Source organism: Podarcis filfolensis (genome assembly GCF_964270895.1).
Source record: "Podarcis filfolensis genome assembly, chromosome: 5".
In the NCBI taxonomy this organism is placed as follows: Eukaryota; Metazoa; Chordata; class Lepidosauria; order Squamata; family Lacertidae; genus Podarcis; species Podarcis filfolensis.
Window position 1 is genome coordinate 79,993,056 of NC_139608.1, and position 19,369 is coordinate 80,012,424.

The window sequence follows — 19,369 nt, forward strand, 5'->3', positions numbered from 1 at the left end:
GGAGGGGGATGGAATTGAGGTTGGAAAGGTTGGGAGTTAGGTTTGGAGACAGGTTGAAATATACAGAGTGCTGAGGAGGGAGAGTAGTTGGTTCAGGAGAAAACATCCACTCTGGGTGTACAGAGAAAGACTGAGTGTAATGTCTTGCAGGAGTAAGAGGACTAGATCTTGCTGGGAGACTGAGGGAGAGACAGGAGAAGTAGCTGAAAAAGGATCAGTCTACTTAGGTCTCTAGCTAGTCTGGAGGGGAGAGACTCTTCTGAGGAAGAGACTCCCCAAACCCAGTTAAGGAAGAGGAGTTGTGAGCCCTTAAGACTATTACTGAAAGTTACCTCAGGAGTTGGATTTGTTAAAGGGGTGGGTACCGGAAGGAAAGTGCTACCTCAGAAAGGAACCAAACTAAAATGCCGAAACCTCTGTGAAACAAATTCAGCAAACTAGCTTATTAATTCTGAAGTAACCTAAGTTTCTCCACTTGTATTATAATACCTTGTTTTAGAATAAACTTTTATTGTTATTGTAAAAGCATCTGCTTGAGACTCCAGCTTAGTGGTTGTCCCCCACAGGATACTCTGGGATAGTTAGCATTTGTTTTAAGGGTTGTTCAGTGAGGTGGGGGCAATATATGTAAGAGAGCGGGCAAGTCGGTGTGAGCGGTAACTGAGGCACCGAGCTTGTCGCAGTGTCCTCCATTTCAGGCCTAACATAGTGGTTCTCGAAAGGTGTGGCATGCCACACTGCTGTTGCAGGAGGGGGTGGCAAGAGCAGCAGGAAGATTCAAGGACAATCAAAGAAACATATAAATTATTTCAGTATAGTATAGTATCAAAATACTTGACTGGAGAAACCACCGCTCGTTTATTTCCTTTTTTACTCCTTGCTCCCCCTCCTCATCCTGCCCTCAAGGAGAAGCAAACCAGGCAAGGCTTTCATATTGTGCTTCAGTTCCCTGCAGCTTTGGCTGGGTTAAGGTCATCCACGTAGCTCTCTCAATACCCTGATGGATGGGTCATGCTTATTGATATATTGTAATTTAGTGTAAACGAGTTTTTGTTTTTGTTATTAAAACCTAGCAAAAGTCACTTTTGCGTTTCTTGAAATGTGTGGTCTCCCCAGCACGCCTTCTGCAGCGCAACTAATCTGCAGAATAGCCAACAGCAAGAGGGGTCAAGCACTGGGCACTGGAAAAGGCAAGAAGAGCAGACAATAAGCACAAACTCCAGAAAGGCGAATGAGTGGGTGGTGATTTTGTGTAAATGAGGTGCGCATGGCACTATTGCACCACCACGGGCAGGTCAGCTGGTAGCGCATGGGACTCTTAATCTGAGGGTCGTGGGTCCAAGCTCCACGCTGGGCAAAAGATTCCTGCTCTGCGGGGGCGGGGGGGGGCTAGATGATCATCAGGGTCCCTTCCAATTGTACGATTCTACGATCCCCCCTCTTGTCTCGCTTGTCACTGTGCTGAATTGTGGCACAATGGGTCAGTGCCCTGTTAACCAGAAGTCGAGCCCACGCAGGGACGGCTTTCGGCGGGATTCCTGCACTGCAGGCGGGGTTGGACTAGATGACCCTTGGGGACCTCTTCCAACTCTCCGGTTGTGCGAATTGCCGCCAGCAGTTTGCACAAAGACTCGCACTCGCGGTTGCCCGAGATACGCGACAGGAGGAAAGCAGCAGGCAGCGGCGCGGAGCCCGCGGCAGAGAATCCCGCGGATCCCTCCTAATCCAACTGCGCTGAGCGTAACAACACGTCCCTCTTTGTGACGCAGGCGGCGTATGCAAATACGGCGCCGTCGCCACGCCCCTCCGGAGCGCTTCTTGGGGCTGCTCGCAAGAGGCGGCGGGAACAGACTCGGTCGCTGCAGAGATGAGGAGGGTGGCGGGCTCGATGGACTCCCAGGGCGAGCACCGCGCCGATTACTTCCGACGCTCCAACCTGTTCGTAATGGTGGCGATCTTGGCCGGCCTGAGCTACTGCGGGGTGAGCGCAGCCTCCCTGCAGGCTCCCGGGGCAGCTGGTGCGGGGAAGCGCGGGGTGCCACGGCTCCAAAGGGCACCCGGGGGTGGTGGTGCGGGGATCATAGTTACAGCTGTCAACTTTTCCCTTTTCTGGCGAGGAATCCTATTCGGAATAAGGGAATTTTAGTGCATTTCATGAAGACAGCCTGCTTTAATGCATAGCACACACTGTTTATTCTGGAAGTACATTATATGATAATTGTGATATTTTTTTTAGGGGGATCTAGACCGAGATCTCATCAGCTGTGGGCTTTCTTGCCTTAGTCCAGTGTTTCAGGGTCCTCCACACCCTGCATTGTAAAATGCAAGGGTCAGAACCTTTTTCAGCCGTGGGCCGGTCCACCATCCCTCAGACCATGTGGTGGGCTGGACTATTTTTTTGGGGAGGGGAAATGAACAAATTATTCCCACAAATAACGCAGAGATGCATTTTAAATAAAAGCAAACATTCTACTCATGTAAAAACACCAGGCAGGCCCCACAAATAACCCAGAGATGTATTTTAAATAAAAGGACACATGCTACTCATGTAAAAACACACTGATTCCCGGACCATCCGGGGGCCAGACTGAGAAGGCGATTGGGCTGCATCCGGCCCACGGGCCTTAGGTTGCCTACCCCTCGTCAAATGGCTGCTAATTTCTGGGTTGTTCCACATTGTCCCCAAATTTCATATATTATGTATGGATACTGGGGGATAAACACAAAAGTTGTGAATTCTGATGTTGCGGGATGATGGGTTATGTTGAAACGTATATATGCCACTTAGGAATTTGGAATATTAAGTGGTATAGCTGAAGTAAATAAAACAATATCTACTGTATGCTTACTTAAATGTATATCTCTTTCTCTCCGCACACCTCAGTGGGCAGTCTTTTCACCCTCAACAATCCCCTATGACCTTCTGGGACCATTAGGCACCTTCACTAAATTTTGGGTGGAAAACCATAAAACTCTTCTCAATATCGGGTAAGCTGAATTCTCATCTTCTGCCTGTTCACATTCCTTCTGCTCACCCAACAGTGGGGATTTTGGGGATGGGTGGGAGGGTGAGTAATATACTATGCAGCCATATGTATGTGTTTCTCCTTGCATATTGGGAGGGACAAGTGAAATGTAAGAGCAAGCTACAGTCAAGCAATGTATTTGAGATTATAGAGTCATAGAATTGTAGAGTTTCTAACAATGGACCCAGGGCCTCATTCTTTTCTCTTCCTTCCTTTTTAATTGTAAAAACCAGTCCGACACATGTGTGAAGGGTGGATCGGGACAGGCTGTCTAGCCTTTGTTCCTCTTCCTCTGGTAGTTTTCCAGCCCATAATTATCTCCCCTGAGCACTTTTGTCACCTGGGTTAAAGCATAGCTGTCAACTTACAGATTTGAAAATAAGGGATCAGCAGCCTCGAAAAAAGGGATCAGCAGCCAAAATAAGGGATTTTGGCTTGGCTTATACAGAAATCCCGCACTCATGGAGCCATGCTGCTTTGGCTGCAACTGACTGTGTTTTGCAGGGGGTTGGACTAGATGATCCTAAGGGTCTACAGTTCCCACCAAAGAAGAGTGGCAGACAAAACTGATGAACAACGTCAAGATGGCAAAGCTTACAGGCAGAATTAGAAACCAGGAAGAGGACCTCTTTAATAAAGAATGGGGAAAGTTTATAATTTATTTGAAAAGCTGCTGCTTGCCTTCTATCACTGTGCCATTGAGAGCGTGCTCACTTATGGCTTATGTGTGTGGTACGGAAGCTGTACTACCCAGGACAGGATGGGGTTGTGCAGAGTTGTTAAGGCAGCAGAGAGCATTGTTGGCTGCCCACTTTCCACCTTAGAGCAGATTTATGCCACAAGGTGCCATAGGAAGGCACTGGACATAGTAAAAGATCCATCGCATCCTGGTCACTGTCTCTTCGAGCTCCTGCCGTCGGGACGGAGATACAGGACGATGAAGACAAGAACGAGCCGTCTTAAGAACAGCTTCTTCTCCAGAGCAATCTTGGCCCTGAATGGGAAGCCTGGACTTTGAAAGTCATCTAATCTTCCTTGCTGTACTATACTGTATTGTTTTAATTAGTGTTTTTATGGAGCAGTCAAGTAATTTCGTTGTCCCTGAGAGGGGGCAATGACAATAAAGATATTATTATTATTATTATTATTATTATTATTATTATTATTATTAACGAGTTACATACATTGGTAAGATTGACAGAAAACTTGTAGTAAAAATTTGAACTATGGATGGACAAATGATTTATAAAAATAGAGTTATGAAAGGGATGCAGAGGGGAAATCACTACATTAAGATGCTGCACTGGTTGGAGGGTATGCTAAGCAGCCCGTCAGGGCTGCCATCGTCCTGGGGCGAGGAGTTCCACCGGCCCTTCCCTGCCTGAGAGGGAGGGAGGGGGCCCGCTAGGGGCGCATTGGAAGATGGCCGACAATACCATCTCTCCAACTCACACGAGGTAATTAAGAGGCTAATATGGGAGTAATTAGCCTCCCGAGTTTTCCCAGGGGAATTGGGAAAACACTGCCTCGTCTGCGGTCACCGATAATTCACCCCCGAGTTCAAAAGAAGGAGGGGGTGAGGGCACTAGATGCACAGCACTTGTGTGAGTTCGCTCTCCCAGACGCTACTTCTTTTCGCGCCACCTGGTTGCAGGAGCTCAAAATAAACAGAGAGCAGCAAATGCACATGTTTCAAGTGAAGAAAGGGAGTACTGACTGCTAACTGAAGCGACCTCTGTGAAGCTGAGCGACGGGTTGGATTCAACAGGAAAATATATCAAGAAGATACATCAAAGATGTTGGTATGTCGGAAAGGGGGGGAACTTTTCTTTTTTTCTCTATGTGATTACCTAACAATCCCCCCCAAGAAGAACCGTTGCACAATTGATAACAAGTGAGATAATTATGAACTGTGTGGAAATGAATTTTTAACCAAAGGCTTTGTTTTGTGGAAGATCTGGAAAGGAATGGAAGGCTCTTGGAATGACGCAGTTCTAAAAAGAGATTCGCCATGACAGGCAGGTTTTGTTGCAGGATTTACGATCAAGAGGGGGAGAAAGCCATGACTTTGTTATCATACTTGACTCTGTGTTTGAACTGGCAGAACACCCTGAAAAGATTGATGTGGGAGCGACAAGTCTGTGAAAGCTAATGAGCAGACGTTAAGACTGTTTTTTATGGAAGTGCTGAAATGGCGTCTGCTGTCTGAATATGATTTTTGGATTAATGTGAAAATCCACACAGGACTATAACACGTTTGTTTCAACTCGCTTGTGGAGACTTTCAGAGGGTATAAAGAAAGGAAAAATATACGATAACAACAAGAAGAGATGATTTGTAAAGGAGAACAACAAAGAGCGGAATGGACAGAATTGTGAACATCAAGGCAGCAGCAATAAGAGATGACTGAATCCCTTTCTGAGCTTGAAGCATGGGTACCCCCAACAAAATTTAAAATTTGGCTTTGTAATTTAGAACTAATGTGATTTGATTCGTTTGTTAATAAAAATTATTTTTAAAAAGAGAGAGAGAGAGGGAGTGAGACTCTCACCCACGCCACCCGTGAGCCCAGCATGAGGCGGTTGTGGCGCCGCGGCAGCCGCTGAAGCGCCACCCTTCTGTGTCCCTCCCCATCCCCTCCTCTTCCTCCTCCCTCAGGCTGCCTCCTCAGCCGCCGCTGCCGCCTACGGCTTCCCCTGGTAGCGCGGCAGAAGTTTCGCAAGAGAGGGGCTGCCTGCCCGCCCGCCGCCACCCATCTCCTCACGACACGCCCCTGAGGGGAAAAAAGGAGAGACAGAGACACAGCAGCTCATGCACGCGCTCTCTCTTGCTCTCTCGAGGCGGAGGACCCCGAGCCGCTGCTTCCCTCCTGAGCCGGGCAAGCATGAAACCTGGGAAATTTAAGGGACATCATCAGTCCGGGACAGCAGCGGGAAACGGCGCTGGGATAAGGGAGTTTCCCGCCAAATAAGGGACGGTTGACAGCTATGGGTTAAAGAGCAGCTCCATACATGCCTTACTCCACTCGGACTGTGTAGTGTTTCTGGTCCGGTTTAGGCTATGCATAACTTGTTATTAGAAATATGCACATTAGTATAAAGGGCAGGGCAGAATGATTGCCTGCTTTTTGAAAACCCCATTCCTGCACCTGTTGTGTGTTTCTCTTGCACAAGCCATGCTTACCGAAATGAACAGGCATTGCACAAAGCATATTTGCGTTGCTTCAGTGAATTCCTGTCCATTTCACAAGGGCTTGCATGAGAAATAACAGGGTTGTGTCCCCTGTTAATTAGCTGGTGATTGGGGATGTGTTTGGCTTTCCCCCTGGGAATACCTAAATGTTTTGGGCTAACCCTTATCTTGCTTTAATTTGCGCCAGTTACAAATGGTGTTATTTTCCTTCCTTTCAGATATTTAGTTACCTGGTTAGGCCACATCGGGGAAGCATTATTTGCCCTCAAGCTATGCAAGTAAGCTATTTTTATTTTATTTTGGGTCTCTCTTCTACCTCCACCTCCCTCTGCCCTCTCCTAAACAGCAGAATGTTTAGGACTGTGTCTGGGCTTGTAAGCTGGTTTCCTGGGTACGGATATGGGGTGTTGTGCATGAGCACTCCCTCTCGCTGCCTAAAGTGGTATGGAAGTGACACACAGGTTTCAATAATCTTCACATCCTATCTGCATGAACTGGGTCTAAAGTAAATTCTGTCAAGGACCGACTTCGGAGCTGTCATTGAATTTGCTTTTTAAAAAGCAACCAGTGCTTTCCAACATTGAACCAATGAGGTGTGCTGTGCATTGGAACCCAACCCAGCTGTGGCAGGTGAACTTACCCTGATCCTTTTGTCAGGTTTCTTAAAAAATAATAATAAAGGCGCTCGCACTAGTTTACAAAGCCTTATACATCTGAGGACCAGGATACCTAAAAGGCTGTCTTGCACCTTATATATACAACTTATGGTTGCATTCTGCAGAAGAGGGCCTCTTGCAGATACCATCTCATCAGGAGATCTGCTCCGTATAATGCGGGAACTGGACCTTAAATTTTGGTGGCACCTACCCCTGAGAACTCTGTCTATTGTCTTTTAGGCACCTCTTAAAGACCTTCCTCTTCTAAGAAGCCTTTTAATCAGAATTTTATCCTGGCCTTTATCTGCATTGTGTTTATATATGCCTTTATTGTTGATGATTTTGTATTGTTAATTGCTTTGGGATGTATAAATGAAGTAAGCAAAATAAAAGAACATAAAAGAAGCACAAGAAGGAGCCAGTGACTGTGTAAGTAGGCTGGTCTGTGTGAGTGCCAGCAGAGGAGTAACAACATGATGGTTCTGCAAGTTCTAAATCCCAAATATATGCACTTGGATTCAAAACCCTGTTTGGAGGTTATCTGGAACTAGTGACTGCATTGCTGATATCTTTCCTTCATTGGTGTATCACATGCCACCCTGGAAAGTTCCCTGAAGGCTTCTGGTGAGGGAGCAGGGGTGTCGATGACAGCCCAACTTCAGTTTCTGCCCATCCTCCAAGCAGCTGAGGGCAAAATAGACATCTATCTACTTAACTTGGATTTTAAGTAATACATGCAGAAATGTCAGGCTTTATCTGTCTGTCTCTTCACTGCAGGATGAAAGGCATCACAGACCCTTCAACTCAGCGTTTGTGGTTGGTTCAAACATTTTTCTTTGGAATGGGATCTCTCTACTTTTTGTTGACCTACAACCCCCGGAAGAAAAGCTGGTGAAGGATTCAGCCAGAAGAGAAGGTTCCAACACATTCTAGCTTTGGGGTATATTTTTCAGCTGAAGCAAGAAAAGGGGTGCTAACTTTATGCTATTCATATAATCAGTTATCAGTAATCAATATATTCACATATGCACACATAGCAGGGCTTACAGTAATATCATAATCCATTTGAATCAAGAAAAGCTTTTTGCCTAAGCTAACTGCTTGGAACCGCAAGTCCAGAACCGACCTTTCACCTAGTAACATCCTGCACCCTATAGGAAAAGGGAAGCCATGAATCACAAGGCGCTGGTACAAATCCCCCCCCTCAACTACAGGCTAAAATGGTCCACAAAACAGGAAGGGCCAAACCACAAAAACTCCCTACAGAGCAGATGCATAAGGGGGGAGGTAGCGCCGGGAGATTCCCACCCTGAGTCTTATTTCCCTGTTCTGTCAGAACTAGGGAAAAGGTCAGACTGTGCATCATTGTGCAGACAATGGAAAGCAGAAGTTAGGAGTGAACTCTGCGTAAGATCAGGAGCATGGCAAGAAGCGCGCTAATTGGTTATTTTTCGCTGGAGTTCGTGACTGTCTCATGATTGTCTCATGATCTGTGATTTGCTCAGGTATATATTCTCAGGATTTGTATGCTTCTGGGTCCCAGTCTTTTGGAAAGGATTCCAACTGGGTCCATTATTGCTCAGCAATAAACCTCACCTTCTTTTCTCCAAGTTGCTGCATCTGTCTGATCCTTGTTTAACCCTAAGTGGGTACCTCCTATATTTCACGTGCTTCACAGTGAGAGGGATGGGTGTATTCCTAAATATTTTTGTGTGTGTTCAGAAGTGTGGCAATCTTCTCTTTCTTTTTTTAAAAATAATTTTTATTAACCGACCAATCAAATTAAATCAAATCACATAAATTCCAAATTACAAAGCCGAATTTTAAATTTTTGTTGGGGGTACCCATATTTCAAGTTCCGAAGGGGATCCAATCATCTTCTTGCTGCTGCTTTAATGTTCACAAATCTGTCCAAATAATGTTCACAATTCTATCCAATCCTTTCTTGTTGTTCTCCACATCTCTTCTTGTTGTTTTCATATATTTTTCCTTTCTCTTTGTGACCTCTGATGGTCTCCACGAGCGGGTTAAGACAAATTGTAATCCTGTGTGGATATTTCTGTTTGTCCAAGAGCCATATCCAGACGGTTTCCGTATAGCATCGCTTCCATAAATAAAGACACTCTTACCGTCGTTAATCTTCACAGGTCTGTCGCCTTTCTCAGTCTACTGAGGAGCTTCGCCAGGAATCCAGTATGAAAACAAATCAATTCCTCCTCCCGGTCGTCAATCTTTCGACAGAACCTGCCAACATGGCAACTCTGTTTTTATTGCTGCGTCATTCCAAAAGCTCTTGTTCTTTACTCGATCTCCATAAAACAGACTTTTAGTTAGAATTCATTTCCACACAGTCTTTAATCATCCTGCTTAGGTCAGTTAGATGACGGTTCTGACTTGAGGAGGGGTTATTGGTTAATCACATAGTAGAAAAGAAAAAAAAGTCCCCCCCATCCAGTCCCGCTGCCGACATACCAAACCTTTGACGTATCTTCTTCATGATATATTCCTGTTGATCCAACCCGTCGCTCTTCTTTCACAGAGGTCCCTTCAATTAGCAGTCTTCACTCCCGTTCTTCACTTGAAATATGTGCATTTGCTTCTTTCTAATTGTTTATTTCAAATTGCTGCAGCTAGTGCGCGATCAGAGACAGCATCCAGGAGAGCCGGAGTCCACACAAGGGCATTCTGCCTAGTGCCCTCACCCCCTTCTTTCGAGTCCGGGGGTGATTTATGGGCACAGCAGGCAAGGGCAGTGTTCCCCATTCCCTTGGGGCAACAAGGGAGGCTGCCTACTCCCAGAACAGCCTCTTAATTACCTCGTGTGGGCCGGAGAGATGGTATTGTCGGCCATCTTCCAATGCGCCCCTAGTGGCCCCCTCCGGCAATCTTCTCTTTCACTTGGAAAGAGAAATTTCTTTCAGACGTCTCCTCTGCAGGTTTTGCAGCTGTGGGCAAAGCGAGGAAACTAGCTTGTGACAATGGGGGGATGGAGCCTTTCTTTTTAGATCAAGGAAATAAGGCCAGTTCTTAATGGTCAGGACCAAAATGCCAACACTCACAAGATATCTGCATAGGACCAATTTAAAATAGGGGTGACAAACAGAGCAAGCACAGAGCAACCTATAGTCTCTACTTCTCAGATCTAACAGTAGCCTTATTCATAAACTGAGCTGTATAGAAGTGTGGTGAGGCATCTTCCTTTGGGCCCAACTTGCACCTGTCTGTTGCTCCCCTGGTTTTGCCTGCATCCATGGCTGGATTGCCCTCTATAAGTGATTGTATGGATAGTCCCCTTCATTTATGAGCCTCTTTCTCCCCTCCCCCGCCACCCTTTTTACAGGTAAGGATTGCAGATTAAGCAGGTCTGTGAGCACTGATCTCTACATGCAGCCACACTGTGTCCAGGGTGTAGCTGTGACTGGGAGGCAAGGTGGCATTTTCATTCGCACCATAGACCAAGAGGGCTAATGCTACTCCATTAGTACTTTTAGCTGTGCTTAATAATAATAATAATAATAATTAATAATAAATTACTATTAAAAAATAATGTGCAACAGTGCAGATTATCCTTGTTGGGCATCCAGTTTTAGCAGGTGGCTTGGTTAACTTTTCTTCCCCTTTCTTGAGAAATAAACCTCTTCTATTTCTCACCCACCTTCCCACCCAGAGTTTAAAGGGGTTTATCCGCAGTAGATGTGGTCAGCATTGCATCCCGAACATCTTGCAATCTTTCTCCACAAACGCTGCCACCACCCCTCTGATTTATAATGGTCTACCAGCAGGTTTTGCTCTTATGTTTTCTTGGTGCTCTCTTAACAACCTGCATGCATTGCAAAGCACTTTAGTTAATAACCGTGGCACTAAACTCTTGGGCATGGCGCAAGCTTTTCTTGAAGTGCAAAAGGCTGTGAGAGAGAAAGCGGTGACCACATAAGAACTGCAGTCAAGACCAAGAAACCCCCCTGGGGCAGTTTTCTTTCTCAGAGATCCAAAGTGCTGTTAAAAGGTAGTTTTATATTACATGCCTTAAATTCTTTAGGGGAGATGCCCCCCAAGAAATACATCAAAGCAGGTCTACTAGTTTCAATCTGAGAGAAAGCTTTGATAGAGCTTTCATTAGGCGTTCCTCATCCAAGCTGTGTCGTGATAGACAGAGCTGTCTGTGGGGAAGGTTTAGAAACAGCACGTTAGTTGGATTTGGAGGAAGTAGTTAACAGTGCCTGTCAGATGAGTGGGTGTCTAATTCATAGATGTGTTGGCCAATGTGTTTAGTATTGGCTTAGTATCTACATGTTTGGTATCTACATGTTATGCAGTGCCACCACCCAGATCTGAGAAAGGAAAATTACTGGTGCAGTTTTCCTCTGGCATGGCATTGCTTGGCAGGGTGAAGTGGTTTACAAGATTTTATCCTCTCTAGAGAGACTTTTCACTAGTATAAGCTCAGGGGCAGAACGAGGGTGAGAATCAAAGGGCACTAGCATGGAGCTTGAATAAACCCCTCCACCCCACCAACTTTTTAGCATTTTGTAGTGCTTGCCATTGTTATGTTGGTGCAGGAGACAGGTCCGCTGATTCTTTGCCTGAGCAAATATATAAAGGTTATGACTCAGCCACATTGGACCATAGTTCTTGCCTTTGGTTTGGACTTTTAATTCTCTTGATGATTTCTGCTGAAATGCCCTATAATGTCCTTCAAACTCTGTGTCTCATTTGGATTTATTTTTAGGCAGCTCTTAAGAACACTGCTGCTCATAGTTTTAGCTCAGCATTTTGCCTTTGTGCTTGAACACCCTGCATATTCCATCATGCCTGTTGTATTGAGAATCACCTCTTTAACACATTACGTTTTACCTGGGTATTGTCTGGATGATTAAAGGTAGCTTCTGCTGTTCTTTATACTGTTAATACTCGAAGGGAAACATGGTGAGCTGTTTGACTGTTGCATCTTGTGATAAAAATGTGTCCTAAGACAGGGTGCTTAATTGGTATAATGCTGCATTTTGAGCTGATAATTTCCGAGAGCTGTCTCACTGCTGGCCTTGAATAAAGCTAATAATTCTCTCTAAAATATAACGCATGCCCTGAAATTGTTACAAAGGATGGGGTGGTGGTTTCACATCCTTAAAGCAGGGGTGCCAAAACACAAAGTATAGGGCCCCCTAAGGATTCCTAATGCAGCCTGGGTTTCCCCACCACCTTCTAGGAAATTTCGAACAATAACCAGGCCTTAATAGGATGAAGGGGTTGACTCAACAATACCTGCTTTTGTGTGTCATCGTATCGGGTTCTTTCCTCAGTTCCCTTTGTTTGCAGCAGGAATACTAAGGAGTTCGTGAGGAAATGCACTTGGGCATCCCAGGAACACGGCCAGATAATTTGTACAAGTGTGCATGTGTATACATACACAAACATGATGTTCTTGCATTCACACTACAGATGTGTTAAGAGCAAATGGCTTGCCAAAGCAGGCACAATCATTTTGTATTACTCTCATTGTAGTGTGTGACTTGAGGCAGAATTTAACCCTTGCCCATCTGCCAAATTGGGAATTAGACATTCTCATCCCCGCCCTATAGAGTGGGTATAGACAGGTCTGCCCTGATCTCTCAAGCAAATATCTCCCTTCCCCTAAGACTGCTTTGATTTTTGACTAGGAAGGGGGGGGAAGCTGTTTATGTGAGTGCATGTGTGACAGTGTAGGGTGATCGCTTCCACTTTTGTCCATACCCACCACTGGCATGTTGCCCCCAGAGGGTTGGCAAAGGGTGATGTGGCAAAACTGTGCATTGCCCTTGCTGGAGAATATGCAGGAATCTGTCTTTGCTTGCAACTGGCCTGAGAACATATTGTCCACATTGGAATGCCCAGTCGGTTTATATATGGAGTTTCACAGTAGCCCTGTAAAGGACAATCTCCTCAAGCCAACATTAAGCATAAAAAAGAAAAGAAAAGGTTAACAACACAGCACACCAGGCACTAAAAATAGCAGTAAAGATGTTTGGAAAGCAGACTAATGAAATATTTGAAAGTCCTCTGAAAAAATGTGGCTTGACTTGCCTGTGAAAAAGTGGGAGGGAAGAGGTCAAGATAGATAAACTTCTGGGAACGGAATGTCATAGTCTCTCAGCACCAGCACAGGAAAGTCATCACCATCTTTTTCAGCTGCCTGCAGGAATTCATTGCATACAAGGACATTTTGCAATATGCATATTAAAAGGGTTAATGTTATATGCAGGATGATACTTGGGTAGATAGCAGGAACAGCGCAAGCCATTTTGTTAGCTGAGGCAAAGGACATGTTTGCACATTTCCCCATTATTTCCCCGAAATCTGATTAGGCTGGTCACTGAACTTTCAGCACTGTTGATGGGGCAGAGTCCTCAACTGCTCTCTAGGGCAGCAGAATAGCATAGGGAGTGCAGGGCAGAAAACATGGCAGACATTTTGGGCCTCTTTTCACCCCTCAGAATTTGTCACCTGAGGCAGCTGCCTCACAGAAGGGTAGGAAGCCCTGGGTGCAGGCAGTTTATAGCTTCTAATGTTCTGACAGATCCAAGCCTTGATGAGCTTCCAGTGTACCATTCAGTCCAGAGGGGGAAGGGATGACGATGGGATGAGGGACAGTAACTAGGGGAATGGGCGTCCTTTCTGGAGGGAGAACATGGAACTCCTCAGCAGCTCCTGGGATGCCAGTTTCTTCCCCCAGGGCCGTCCACATGATAATGAGCTGAAGGGACTTGCCTGTGGAGGTGTCCCCTCTCATTTTGCCCACTAGGAAAGAGATCTTGTCATTTCTCAATACTGTAGAAGACAAGACATTGGCAACTGTTCCCATCCACATGCTCCTCTATCTTTCACCGTCCCTCACCCCCGGGAACTGCTTGTCACGCCAGTTGAGGAGGCAGGTGACAGAAGAACTTCCTGCTTTACCTGTTCTAATTGGCACAAAATTTCCATGTAGACATGGATACACATTAAGCCAAAAATTGAGGAGGCCAAGTGCACGTAGGGCCTTTTCAGTCTCCTCCCTCCAACGGCAGATAGATTCAAATGCCATTCAGGAATGCCAGAGGGTACCGTATTGTCTCGAATATAAGCCGCACCTTAAAAATTGGAGGGGGGAAACAAAAAAAAGAAAAAATACCCGAATATAAACCGCTGCATTCCTGGCTGCATACTGGGGGCGCTCTCTCCCTTCCCGGCCTTGGGGGAGAGGATGGGGTCTACGCACGGGGCGGGTGCTGCTTTGCCGTGTTCCTGGTGCTGTTTGCCCCACGCTCCGAGCTGCATACCATAAGGTTGCGAATATGAGCTGCACTTTAACTTTTCACTGTCAGAATTTGGGAAAAAAGTGAGGCTTATATTCAGACCAATATGGTAATTCTAGACTTGCATTCCATGAGGCGTGAGAAACTGTAGGCAAATATAGGCTCCCCATCCATACACAGTGGTACCTCTGGATACGAACTTAATTCGTTCTGTAGGTCCATTCTCAACCCAAAACCGTTCTTAACCTGAGGCATGCTTTTGCTAATGGGGCCTCCCGCTGCTGCCAGCATGTCACTTCCACTCATATCCCGAGGCAAAGTTCGCTACCAGGAAACCTACTTCCAGGTCACTGGAGCTCGTTACCCAAAGCGTCCGTAAGGAGGACGGTACATAACCCGAGGTTCCACTGCATTTATCAAAATCCTGGACTTCTTTGTTCTAGTCTGCTCGCATTAAGCCAGAGACAAGATTAAGGGTGTTGCAGTGTGGTAATAAAGAATAATCGATGGAAATTAGGGCAGGAAGATGATGTTACTGAAACACCCGGAAGATTTCCAATACAATTTAGTTGGTTAAATTGGTGGCTGGGGAGTGCTGCAGCTTTCTTTCCAATAAAGACATTTTGTCATTGTTTCCAGCCTTCTTCCTGTATTTCCCCACCTTTATTTTGATCACCAAGTATTGCACATAGACACTGTGTGCAAGAAGATTGCACATGCTCGAATCCTGTAACGTTACCATTCATTTTACAGCATTTAAAGGCATCTCATAACCATTTGAAAAACAATGGAATAATCCTTAACATTTGCATAGCGCTTTCTAGTGTTCAAATGAGCATTATATTGTTGTAAACTTTAACAGCCCTGTAATGGAAATCAGTATTATTATCCCCCATGCTGCAGATGGGGGGGGGGCACAGAAAGTGGATTGCCAAAGGTCACCCGGTGAATGCATGAGAGAGGCAGCAGTCAAAGCTGGGGCTTTCTGATTTTTAGCTTGCTCTCTTAGCTAGCATGCTACAGCAGGTGTCGTTATAATGAAATACAACTAGTAACTGGAAGCAACTGCAGCAACTGCAGCAACAGCAACAACACCTAACAGTGTGAGAAAAAAGTAAAAAAAATAAAATAAGCAGAGAACTAAGTCTGAACCGGTCGACTAGAAGCACGACGGCCTTAATCTACAACCCTGATCACTGTGATCATGTTCATAGAAAGGCCAACAGGAGGAGCTCTAACTTAACAATGCCAACTAAGCAAAGTTCTAAACTTTTTTCAGTTGTTTGGATCATTGTTTGCCATCCTTATTATAGTGAGAACTTCCCTCTAATTCCCAGTAAATTTATGCACAGCACACATTCATTTGACACATTTGATGCAGATACTGAGTTTAAATCAGTAAAAAAAAATTCAGAGACCCACCTTAGAAATCTAATTTCTGCAATGGGTGGGCTTAGTGCTAAAAGTACATTAAATCTGGTTTTTAACACTAACTCCCAAGGTACAGTAATGTGCAAAGGACTGCAGCCATAAACAGCTTGCACTGGGGAGACTAAAACGAGTTATGTTGCACTGTTTTTTTCTGGCAAAAGTTGAGTAAGTACTTAGTTCTCTCCTACAGAGAAATTGGCATTTAGAAATATATATATATAAACCCTTCCCTGCCTAGTCCATTACCCCCAGGACACTTGGGAGGCTGAGGCAGAAGACCCCAAACAGGGCACAACAGATGGGTAGGTCTTCTGAGTGAGCTATTTAAAATTACTATTACTAAGTTTATTGAATGTATAAAACAATTGCCAGGCATAATGTGTTGCCTTCCAGCACAAATTCACACACAGATGTTAAGTCTTGTATGCAGCCATCCACTTGGCATTAAGAAATGCTTGACAATTTCTTACAGATGAAGCTCACATCCACAGGTTATACTTCAATAAAGTCAGTCTTGTGGAACTGTACACTTGTACAGCTTTTAAAGGTGGCTTTTTCTGATACTGCAGAACAAAATACAGCCAAATAGCAGTATTTAGTCATTCCAACTTAGAAGCTTTATGATTAACAGTAACTGGAGAATATGAACATGGGATATTTGAATGCGGAGCTGAAGAGAGTAGAAAAATGCTGCAGAGAACTAAAGAGAAACCCCAGAAGAATAAGCATAATTTATTAAATGTAATTCTCTCTGTTGGATCAAAAAGACATATTCATGGTAACAATGTCTTCTTTATTGGTTCTCTCCTTTCTTCTGTTCAGGTCTGGTTTCAAAACAGAAGGGCCAGAACACCAAAGAGGATAGGTTCCAGGATAAGGATCGGGAACCATGCTGCAGCTCCTTATAGCCACAGTGAGAGAACCTGTCCAAGAAGCAGCCTGGACAGCAGCCCGAGAAGCAGTCCAGGAAACCTCCACAATATTCACACGCAACAAAATTACCAGCCACACAACTTTCATTATGCTGAAAGCTATGCAGGAGCAGGGTTGTGGCAGCCACCTCTCAACAACACGCAGACAGGAGAGTGCACCCCGGAACAGCAGAGCTCCCCGGAATTGAACCCTGCTTATTACCAGCAAGCTGCTTTTTGTGGAACTGGGCTTTATGAGACTTCCCAGGTGAGCAACTGCCCAGTTCCATACAGTGGTGCCTCGCAAGGCGAAATTAATTTGTTCCGCGAATTTTTTTGTCTAGCGAATTTTTCGTCTTGCGAAGCACGAAATCCCATAGGAATGCATTGAAAATCAATTAATGCGTTCCTGTAGTCAAAAAAAGTCCCAACAAAGCCAAATTTGGTACAACAAGAGTTTATTAAGTGCTCTTTAAAGTCACACATACTGTAAAGAGCATTTCAAAATTCAAACCCAGAAATTTTTTTAAAAAACAGCAGAGTGGCCCAATGGTCACAGAAAATCATAAAAATGCAGGAAAAAAAACAAGCTTCCAGATTCTTGCAAACCCCTCCCCAACTGTTCCCCCAGCCACCCAGCACACAAAAATTCAAATCCAGAATTTTTTTTTAAAAAAACAGCAGAGTGCCCCAATGGTCACAAAAAATCATTAAAATGCAGGGGGAAAAAACAAGCTTCCAGATTCTTGCAAACCCCTCCCCAACACCAAGTCCTTGAATTCCAAACACCCCAACCCAAAATCCAACCCCCCCAAAAAAAAGTTTTAAAAGCTTAACTTACCAAATGGCTGCAAAAGAAGTTTTGGAAAAGCTTCAAAAAATACTAAAGTCTTTAAAAGGCTACTATGTACACTGCGTTCTATGAGTTGCTCCTCGAAGTCAAGTCGCAACTGTATTAACGGTGTTAAGAAAAAGGAAACAAACTTGCAAGACGTTTTCGTCTTGTGAAGCAAGCCCATAGGGAAATTCGTCTTGCGAAGCAGCTCAAAAAACGGAAAACCCTTTCGTCTAGTGAGTTTTCTGTCCTGCGAGGCATTCGTCTTGCAGGGCACCACTGTATTACGGTGCGGAGATGGTGAGGCAGCCTCCACCATCATCTGATAACTTCTTCATGGCATCAAGCACTTATACTCCCTGGTCTGCAACGGGGACTTATTCAGCTACAAATCCTGTACAAATGCAGAATGTTGATGGAAGTGCTTCAGACTCTCAGTTTTTCACTTTAAGTCAGGTTCCAGATTAGCATCCCAACTCCTTTCTTGCTATCCTGTACATATTTTCCAAGCTCCCTCTTTTAATGCCTTTTAATGTATGACTTGGATGTTTTGAATAAAGTTTGTTCCTTTACCAGCTTGTCTGGAGTCTTCATTTAACTTTCCATTTTTGAAACATTCACTTTCCTTTGTGCAAGCATATAAACATGGGCTTAATTTTTCCATAGAAAAAAGTCAGTTGTGCAGTACATGTGGTTCTAGAGATAAAAGGTCAGGTCTACTAATGGCTGAAAATTCCTGAGACACATTTTAATGCACCAATGGCTTTCTGCCCCTTTCCCTTTTAAGTCTCTGTATCTGAGGCTAGAGTAGGTGGCAATAAATGTGGTGGGAAGTTGCTATATTTTCTTTGTATGCAAAAGTATATTTGTAGATCCTGCTATAAGTAGATTTAGTAACACTTTTCTGTGTTAATAAGTTTGGTTTCCATTCATGAGTCTTCCATTTTTAAAAAAACAGAAGTTTGAGATGGGGATATAAGATTTAATTGATTTTTCTACCATGAGTGTCTTAAGTTGTGTTCCAAAGCTTTAAAGACAACTAAGTTTAACTTGTATGTGCCTTAGCCTGCAACATGGGCATTTATATCTATTAAAAACTTTGTGGGGGGATATTTTGAACAATTATTTCATTTTCTTGCTTTTAATCCCCCCCCCCGTTTTGTGCTCTACTGCCTTCAATGAAGCTTTATAGGAGGGTTGCCTGTGAACTAGAGGTACCACTGTATATGCCTGAGGGAAGATAGCCGCGCCTTGTGGTGGCGCCTGGGGAGCGACTACGAGATAACTCTGAAGGGCTTCCCTCTCGACATTGCCTCCCCTTATTACTTTCCCGCAGCATCAGCGCTATGACGAACGTATTGCTGGGGCAACGGGGGGGTGTCCTTCCCGCTCCTCTTTCTGGTCCCAACGGCCGCCCATCCCCCACTCCCACTCGCTTCGCCTCAGAGATTCAAGGTTGGCGCCGCGCGCCGTTTCCCGCCCAACCGCCCCCGCGCATGCGCCCCCGCCTCTCCTGCCTGGGCGCCCTTTGGCCACGGCTTCCGCTGCGGCGCCACGCCGGCCGCCCTCCTCCTCCCTGGTCTCCTCGCTCCTCTCCCTCCCCCGTCCCCCCTGTCTCCTCTTCGCTCCCTGTTAACACAATGACCCTCCGCCCCACCCGCAGGGGGGACCCACCCGTGAGGCGAGATAAGCGCATTAGCATGTCTGGCCTCTGAGGAAGGCTGCCCCCTCTCGCCTTCCGTGCTGCTCCTTTCATTCCTTCATCCTTCTGCTCCCCTCTGGCCCCTCCAGGCTTAGCGCGCGGGGGGGGGGGGGACCGGCTGGGCTGCCCTAAATCCTCCTCTGCTTGGAAGCTGGATCTTCCTCACTTCCACTTCTACCCCACTCCAAATCTGCCTCTACAGCAGCCTCGGGGCGAAGAGGAGGCGCCACTGGTCTCTTCCTGCCTTTCTTCCCCATTTGATCTTGATCCCCCAACAATCTCCCTAGGAAAAGTGGGTAATTTCAGGAACAGATCAGAAACCGGGACGACTTCTGTAAATCTTCC

The 19,369-nt window shown here is 45.3% G+C and overlaps 2 protein-coding genes and 3 long non-coding RNA genes across 6 annotated transcripts in view; 3 read left to right on the forward strand and 2 right to left on the reverse strand.

Annotated features, from left to right (window-relative positions):
• The window catches only part of LOC310763016, a 143,757-nt gene that overhangs the window by 51,275 nt on the left and 73,113 nt on the right, over nucleotides 1–19,369 (reverse strand). The window lies entirely within an intron of this gene.
• The window catches only part of LOC310762970 (double homeobox protein 4C-like), an 89,459-nt gene that overhangs the window by 36,362 nt on the left and 33,728 nt on the right, over nucleotides 1–19,369 (forward strand). The window lies entirely within an intron of this gene.
• On the forward strand, nucleotides 1,804–8,484 carry LOC310762977 (transmembrane protein 254-like). The gene is made up of 4 exons (XM_083614892.1): nucleotides 1,804–1,981; nucleotides 2,885–2,988; nucleotides 6,437–6,496; nucleotides 7,652–8,484. The coding sequence occupies exons 1-4, from the start codon at nucleotides 1,868–1,870 to the stop codon at nucleotides 7,767–7,769; spliced, it is 396 nt and encodes a 131-aa protein (XP_083471018.1). The 5' UTR covers nucleotides 1,804–1,867; the 3' UTR covers nucleotides 7,770–8,484.
• Nucleotides 12,605–18,416, reverse strand: LOC310762993. Its single transcript, XR_014548339.1, has 3 exons — nucleotides 17,603–18,416; nucleotides 16,522–16,763; nucleotides 12,605–14,469 (listed from the first exon to the last, which is right to left on the reverse strand). It is a non-coding gene; the product is annotated as an uncharacterized lncRNA (long non-coding RNA).
• Nucleotides 13,029–14,779, forward strand: LOC310763008. The gene is made up of 2 exons (XR_014548357.1): nucleotides 13,029–13,253; nucleotides 14,362–14,779. It is a non-coding gene; the product is annotated as an uncharacterized lncRNA (long non-coding RNA).

Coding starts and splice junctions, on each gene's coding strand:
- LOC310762977 (XM_083614892.1), top strand. CDS start 1,868: ATGAGGAGGGTGGCGGGCTCGATGGACTCCCAGGGCGAGCACCGCGCC. Junction 1,982..2,884: donor CCGGCCTGAGCTACTGCGGG/GTGAGCGCAGCC, acceptor CGCACACCTCAG/TGGGCAGTCTTTTCACCCTC. Junction 6,497..7,651: donor TTTGCCCTCAAGCTATGCAA/GTAAGCTATTTT, acceptor TCTTCACTGCAG/GATGAAAGGCATCACAGACC.